The 7,604-nt window shown below is 48.0% G+C and overlaps 1 protein-coding gene across 1 annotated transcript in view; it reads left to right on the top strand.

Moving 5' to 3' along the window:
* Nucleotides 1–351: 351 nt before the first annotated feature.
* ADAMTS5 (ADAM metallopeptidase with thrombospondin type 1 motif 5) overlaps nt 352–7,604 on the top strand; it is a 47,205-nt gene continuing 39,952 nt past the window's right edge. The window contains exon 1 of the mRNA XM_039237289.1: nt 352–1,553. Within this exon, the coding sequence (XP_039093220.1) occupies nt 450–1,553 (1,104 nt within the window). The 5' untranslated portion in view covers nt 352–449. The remainder of the gene's footprint in view (nt 1,554–7,604) is intronic.

Raw genomic sequence — 7,604 nt, 5'->3', positions numbered from 1 at the left:
CCCCGGCTGCCGGCGGGTCCAGAGCAGCGAGCGCGCGCGAGGCTGCGCGCACCAGTTGCCAGCCTGGTGCGCGGCACCATCCGTACTTTTTGTCGTGCAGCGATTGTGGCTGCATCTGGGATTAGATTGGGGTTATTTCCCCCCGTTTCCCCGTGTTTGCGGAACCTCCACAACCCGACTTTTCTCTTATTTTTGTTTTTCCTCCCTTTTTTTCCGGCGCACGAATCCAAACATTTTCCAAACCAACAAAGAAAAGTTCGCACGCTGGCACGGAGGCCGGGACCCGCTTGGCGCTGCCGCCAGGTCCTCCTCCCTCCGACACTTGACTCAACCTTGCAAGCAAGTGTGTGTGTGTGTGCCCCCCACCTCCCGCCCCGGCAACTTCCATACCGAATAACAAATACCCATAAAGTCCCCGTCGCGCGGCCCCTCCCCGCGGGCAGCGCACTATGCTGCTCGGGTGGGCGTCCCTGCTGCTGTGCGCGCTCCGCCTGCCCCCGGTCGCCGCGGGCCCCGCCGCGGCACCTGCCCAGGATAAAGCCGGGCAGCCTTGGGCTGCTGCAGCGGCCGCCCAGCCCCGCCGGCAGCAGGGGGAGGAGGCGCAGGAGCGGGCCGAGCCTCCGGGCCACCCGCACCCCCTGGCGCCGCAGCGCAGGAGCAGCGGGCTGGTGCAGAACATCGACCAGATCTACTCCGGCGGCGGCAAGGTGGGCTACCTCGTCTACGCGGGCGGACGGAGGTTCCTCCTGGACCTGGAGCGAGATGGCTCGGTGGGCGCCGCTGGCTTTGCGCCTGCAGGGAGCGGCCCGAGCGCGACTCGGCGCCACAGCGACCACTGCTTCTACCGAGGCACGGTGGACGGCAGCCCCCGCTCCCTGGCTGTCTTCGACCTCTGCGGAGGTCTCGACGGCTTCTTCGCGGTGAAGCACGCGCGCTACACCCTGAAGCCGCTGCTGCGCGGGCCCTGGGCCGAGGCAGAGGCCGGGCGAGTGTACGGAGATGGGTCCTCGCGGATCCTGCACGTCTATACCCGCGAGGGCTTCAGCTTTGAGGCCTTGCCACCGCGCGCTAGCTGCGAGACCCCCGCGTCCCCGCCGGGGCCTCGCGAGCGCCCCCCGGCGCGCGGCAGCCCAGACCCACGCTGGGAGCTGGCCCCGCAGCTCCTGGACCAGACGGCTCCCTCCTCCGAGGGGACCCAGGGACCCCAGACGTGGTGGCGGCGGCGGCGCCGCTCCATCTCCCGCGCCCGCCAGGTGGAGCTTCTCCTGGTGGCTGACGCGTCCATGGCGCGGATGTATGGCCGGGGCCTGCAGCATTACCTGCTGACCCTGGCCTCCATCGCCAACAGGCTGTACAGCCACGCCAGCATCGAGAACCACATCCGCCTGGTCGTGGTGAAGGTGGTGGTGCTGGGTGACAAGGATAAGAGCCTGGAGGTGAGCAAGAACGCGGCCACCACGCTCAAGAACTTTTGCAAGTGGCAGCATCAGCACAACCAGCTGGAGGATGACCACGAGGAGCACTACGACGCGGCCATCCTGTTCACGCGGGAGGTAAGTCCAACCTGCGTGGGTGGTCCAGGCGCGCGTGGAAGGAGGTAGGTCAAGAAGTCGGTCCTGCTGACTGCCTGGCTTCTCCCGCACACCACCCGCCGCTGGGGATTTGCCCGAGGACTCGTTGCAGGTACCCAGCCAGCCTTCGACTCTGCTGGGTCTGGGTCAGGGTTTCCCCAGCAGCAGTCCCTGCCTTGAATGCCTAGACCTGCATAGACAATCCGGCAAGAAGACAGGATGCTTCTAGTCTGAGATATGGTGTCCTAGAGGCATAAATAGGAGAAGAAGGGACTGGAATAGTTGTGAAAATGTACAGAGCTAAATGGGAGAAGGAGAAAAGCAAATTTGTCTTTTTTTTTTTTTTTAATGTTTATGTTTGAGAGAAGGAGAGACAGAGTGTGAGCAGGGGAGGGGCAGAGAGAGAGGGAGACACAGAATCTGAAGCAGGCTCCAGGCTCTGAGCTGTCAGCACAGAGCCCGATGCAGGACTTGAACTCATGGACCGTGAGATCATGACCTGAGCTGAACTGGGGCGTTTAGCTGACTGAGCCCCTTCCTTCCTTCCTTCCTTCCTTCCTTGTTTTCGTTTCTTCCTCTCCTCCTTTTCTTTCTCTTCTCCTCCTCCTACCCCCCCTTCTCTTCTGTTTTTGTGGGGGCAGGGGAAGGGGGATCCTCTACTTCTACTTCTCCCTCAGCGCAAGTATACAACTGTGTCCAACCTCATGGAAAGGGCCTGTTGGCTCATCCGTTGTAGCCACTTTCTTCCAGGACCTTTCTTTGTCAATGTCAACACTTTCTTACTTGAGCCACTTCTGTGACATAAAACTGAGGAAGGACTTTCCAAAGCAGAGACTCTTTTTCTAATTTGGCTTTTTGAATGAAGTTCTTACATGTCCACCTTGGTGGAATTTTTGTTTCTGGTAAGGAAGGAATTCAGGAGGGCAAGGAGGATCTAGAAACCCAATGTTGTCAGGATCTTTAGCACCTCCTTTGCCGCGTCCTCTGGTCAGGCCCCGCCTGTCCCTCCGGAAGTGCCAGAGAAGGGTCACATCCAGCTTGCATGTTTGGGTTTTGGATGAGTATGTTTCTGAAGCCTCAGTGTAGAAAGACCTGGGCAAAGAGTCAAGACACAAGAAAGGAATGTTTGCCCAGCATTTCCCTCTTTTAAGGAAAATGGTTACAGGAAAGGAAAGAAACTGATCAGTATAGGCCCAGAGGTTCTGGGAAGAACACAGTATCTATTTGCTCAGTCGTTCACTCACCACGTAAGTGTGACATTCAGACACAGTCTGGGCTGGTTTTGAGCCTGGCTCGCTCAGAGCCCTGAGCCTACCTCATGACTGTGCTCTGATTGGCAGTTTTAAGTCAGGCCTCTCAGATGCCTGGTAAAGCTCATTCTTTAAGTGTTTGGGATCCATCCAGGGTAGCTGAAGGATTCGAAATTTTGAACTGTCATGCAGAAGCATATGGTATGACATGGAGTGACCAGAGCTAGGAGAGAAGATGTGATGATGGCTTGCAAATGGCCGAATCACAGCTCCACTACCTAATTCTCGGTTTTTCTGAGAGGAATAAGTATGAAGGAAAAGTGTCGATAAATTTGGAAGGGAGAAACACTTGTGGCCCGTGGGGTGGGTATAAATGCAAACCACATGTAAACAAAGATGCCAGAGGGCAGCAGTTTAGGAAGAAACTGGCAGAACATCATGCTAGGCACGGTGGAAAAATCTTCCTTCTCATTAAGTGATCGAAAAACCATCCCGTAATTTCTTTGGGCTACATTAATCTTCGAAATGGAAGAACATTCATTTTGTAGCCTTCTGTTATGAAGTGAGCTTCTCCTGTAAAACTAGCCCTCCTTTATTTTGTTTCCAAGACTTTTTTTTTTCTTGTAAGCAATTTTCCATGTCTGGATTTCTTGCTTTGCTGCATCACGAGAAGCCACCAAGAACAAGGGCTTCAAAGAATTTATGGAAGGAAGTTCTCTAGAGACAGTGGAAAAAATACTTTCGTAGGCGCACTGCTCCAAGGAGTAGGTCATTTTAATAGGTTGCTTTCATTTTGGAAGACAAATGCACATTTCCAATATTTTTTAAAACAAAAATTAATAGAAGACCCCATTGTTCCCTACCTCCTGCCCCATATTTTCCTAATTGCTTCCCAGAAATAAAATTTAAAAAAAGGAGAACCAGTCAGTGGTTCTAAATGATCTGCCTATTGCTTTTCTGGATTTGTGTTCTATTTTATTATTTGTGTGTTTATTGAGTTAACCATTCCTATTTTCTGAGCTCTGAAACATATCAGTACATTTTAAGTAGATAAAAGCAAGGGAGAAAGAAATGAATGGTTTCTTAATCTTAATGTTAATAAGTATTAGAATAACATACATTTTCCCAAGTAGTCTGCACATGGAAAATATTTTACACAGGCCCTCCCTGGCCTCCCTGCCAAGCAGAAGCATACTTTTGGTAAAGCAAATCTCATTTAGGCTCTGGTTGGCCCTCTGGTATATACATCTTGAGGAGAACCAAATATTTGAAAAGCATGTGCATTGTTTTGTTTCAAAGAATGCTGTTAATTAGGGGCCTGAGAAAGATCTTATAAGTCCCTTATGCCACCTTCATTAAGAGGGCCTCAAAATGTAAAGTCAAGTTCCACCTAATGCTTCAGAATGTGGAAAAGAAGAGACCGAGAGCAGAGATGATCTGAGCCCTTCCACCATAGAAATCAGGTGCCCTAAGACCTGAGAGAAAAGTTCAGGGCTAATTTTTTTTTTTTTTTCAATGAGAAATACCCAGAGTTGGCACCTGGAATCTACTTTTACAACTCTGTTTTGAATGTAAGAAGTACGTTGCTTAGCAGCCAGACGCCAAGCCATCAAATCCATGTTTTGATGGGCTCTGAGAACCGCTCAAATTTTGGGTCCAGATGTCTTCTCTTAAATTGCTTGTTTTTCAGGCATGAAGCGAATGTGTGAGGATATGTTTTCCACCCCTGTTTACTGGGCCGGGCCACCTTGAACGTTGTGTCTGGGAGTCCACAGAATAGTGCTAGTAATTAACTTATCAAACCAACACACTTTACTGTAGGGACTATACCTGGCACTCTAATTAGAGAAACTTCGCACCAGTCAATTTTCTGGCATAGAAACCATTTTCATCCTGGAGGAGCGCCCCTGCTGGAATTCACACCACTTCTGCCATCAAACAGTAGAAATCTGATCTCCCCAGGATTTAATTTTGCTTTTCCAGAATCCTTTCCTTGTCCCTGGTTTCCTCTTTTACATTAAAATAGGTTCTTTAAAGACAGTCTCTTAAACCTGTCAAGAAAAACATGTGTGATGATTTACCAGTTCCATGGTGAAGGCAGTTTACAAATTGGGATGTTTAGATACCGGTTTATTTATTTACTTATTAAACATTTTATTTATTTCCAAGAGAGAGAAACCTAATGAGCAGGGGAGAGTCAGAGACAGAGGGAGACACAGAATCTGAAACAGGCTCCAGGCTCTGAGCTGGCTGTCAGCACAGAGCCTGATGCGGGACTTGAACTCACGAACCGTGAGATCATGACCTGAGCCAAAGTCGGTGCCCAGCCGACAGAGCCACCCAGGCACCCCTAGATACTGGTTTAAATTTTGGCTTCACAAGTCACAAGTTTGCAACTTTGGACACTTATTGCCCCGAGCTTTAATTTCTCCACCTATAAATTGGAGTGTTTTCATTTAATGCCAACACAGGTATAGCTGGAAAGGCTTAGGGATCACCTGGTCCGAATTCCTTATGTTAATGATGAGGGAACTTTGTCTCAAAGCATATAAACAACTTACATAATGACTTTTACTAATTAGAATTTAAAAGTGATCTACTTTAGGGGTGCCAGGGTGACTCAGTCGGTTAAGCATCTGACTCTTGATTTGGGCTCAGGTCAGTCCCGTGTCGTGGGGGACTGTGCAATGACAGCTCAGAGCCTACTTGGGATTCTCTCTCTCCCTCTCTCTGCTCCTCCCCTGCTTTCGAGCCCTCTCTCTCTCTGTCTCTCTCTGTCTCTCTCAAAATAAATAAATAAAACCTAAAGAAAATAGCGATCTACTTTGCATTGACTGTGTCCAGTCAGCTTCCGTTCCTGTTCCTCAAAAGGACTCTTCCAAGCATTTCCACCCCATAACCCCCAGTTTGCTGCTTCCCTCTTTCCCTTCTTCCTACTTCACCTTTATCAGGCAGTAAGTCCAATCTTGAATCTCAGGCACACACTGTCTTTCCAGCTTCTCCTGATTACCTTTCACCCAACAAATCCTACATTCTCCAGTCACGACAAACTTCCTTTCATTCCTCCAAACAGAGCCCACCCTTTACCATTCCCTGATTTATTGACCAGTTTTTCCTGGTTGGGATACCCTTCCTCGAAGAGTTTCAGACTTCTATACATCCCTCAATATCTAGTCAACTCCTTTGAGACACTTTTATTGATTCAGATTCACCCAAGGGTGAATCTGCACTCTACACTCCCTCAAAAATCTCTTCATTTTAGCATGTCACAAGTTGACTCCGTGGCATATCTGTTTTGCTCACTTGATCACAATGCTTCTTAAGATCAAGATCAGATCTTATTTATTTATCATAGTGTCAGCACGGAGCATAGCATCAGCAGATTGTAGGCACACAGTAATTTTTAGGAATAAATGCACCTGGATCTGTGGTCTCTGTGTATGGCATCACCTAGTTGAATCCAAAAGTGTGGACAGATTGTATAACATGGGTCGTTATAATGGCCAGACTAACAGACCTGATACAGTTTTCTCTTGAGATCTAAATCAAGACCTCTATTATTGGGGATCGCTGTATAGGTAAGCAGAAAGGCAGATGACACCTCCAGAATTGGATGCACAAGTAAATATGAACTATGGTGTGTCTGTGTATATAATACTTATGACTAAAATATGTTCCGCGCAAGATTAATTCTTCTATCACTAATCCCTTTGCATAGGAATTAAGGGGTCACACAGACATCTGAGGCTAGTTAAGCCCTCTTCTGTGCCCTTCTCTTGAGCTCCATGCTTGCTCTTATGAGATGGTAATATTTATAGACACAGAAGTTGCTGTTATTTAACTCAGGATTCCCTTGTACAAGGAATTCTCCCTTAATATGGGCTGCCATTGCTGCAGGTGTGATGATGGCTCTTCCTACCTGTGCTGCTTTTGGCTCCTTCCCTCAGCACATTTATGCTGCATGAGAGACTAGTCTTCCAGAAATCCTACAACTCCTGTTACTCATTCCTCTTTGCATTCTCATGTCTTCTTTGTTCATTTCCCCCACCCAGTACTGACCACTAGGATTTGCTAAGTTGTACTATCTTCTGGGCATCTGCTTCTCAAGGTAGCATACTTTGCTGGCTCCCTACCCCCCACTCCATCCACAAGAATAGGTCTGGGGTGCTACTAGTCCTTCTAAATTCCATATAAGTCACAGATATTGACACATAATCCCCGAATGGCCACATCTGGTGAGTGGTCACCACGTCAGTGACTTCTTGTCAAGTTGACCATCTAAGCTCTATTTTTGAGTTAGATACAATGTCCCAGTCATATCCCCTGGCATACAGCCCAAGCCCACCTGTTAAGTTTTTGCATACTTCTCCAACTTTTACAATTTACTAATCTTCCTTTGCAGTACTATCTATACCATAGTGATAAGATTTTGATCCTACATGAAAAGAACCGTCTTTAACATAACAAAGATATAACTTCAGATCTACAGTGACCAATCAGAAAAACTCTATTAGCAATGTTCATTTAATTGCGTTTTATGTGGATACTATATACGATTCACCATTTTTTCAATATTCTCTTCCTCCAGATCCATAAGATAGATAGATAGAGGGATGAATGGATATGATAGATAGATAGATAGATAGATAGATAGATAGATAGATAGATAGACAGATAGATGCTATCGCCCCCTTGTATCTTTACTCCTGATCTGAAAACTTTTAAAAACTCCTACTAACTTCAAATAAAGTGTACACCTATAAATGTTGTTAAAAATCTCTAC

The sequence above is a fragment of the Hyaena hyaena genome, unplaced genomic scaffold (assembly GCF_003009895.1).
Source record: "Hyaena hyaena isolate Hyena2069 unplaced genomic scaffold, ASM300989v1 scaffold_122, whole genome shotgun sequence".
Taxonomy (NCBI): domain Eukaryota; kingdom Metazoa; phylum Chordata; class Mammalia; order Carnivora; family Hyaenidae; genus Hyaena; species Hyaena hyaena.
Note: the sequence above shows the minus strand (reverse complement) of the source record. Positions and strands in the feature narration are given on the sequence as shown.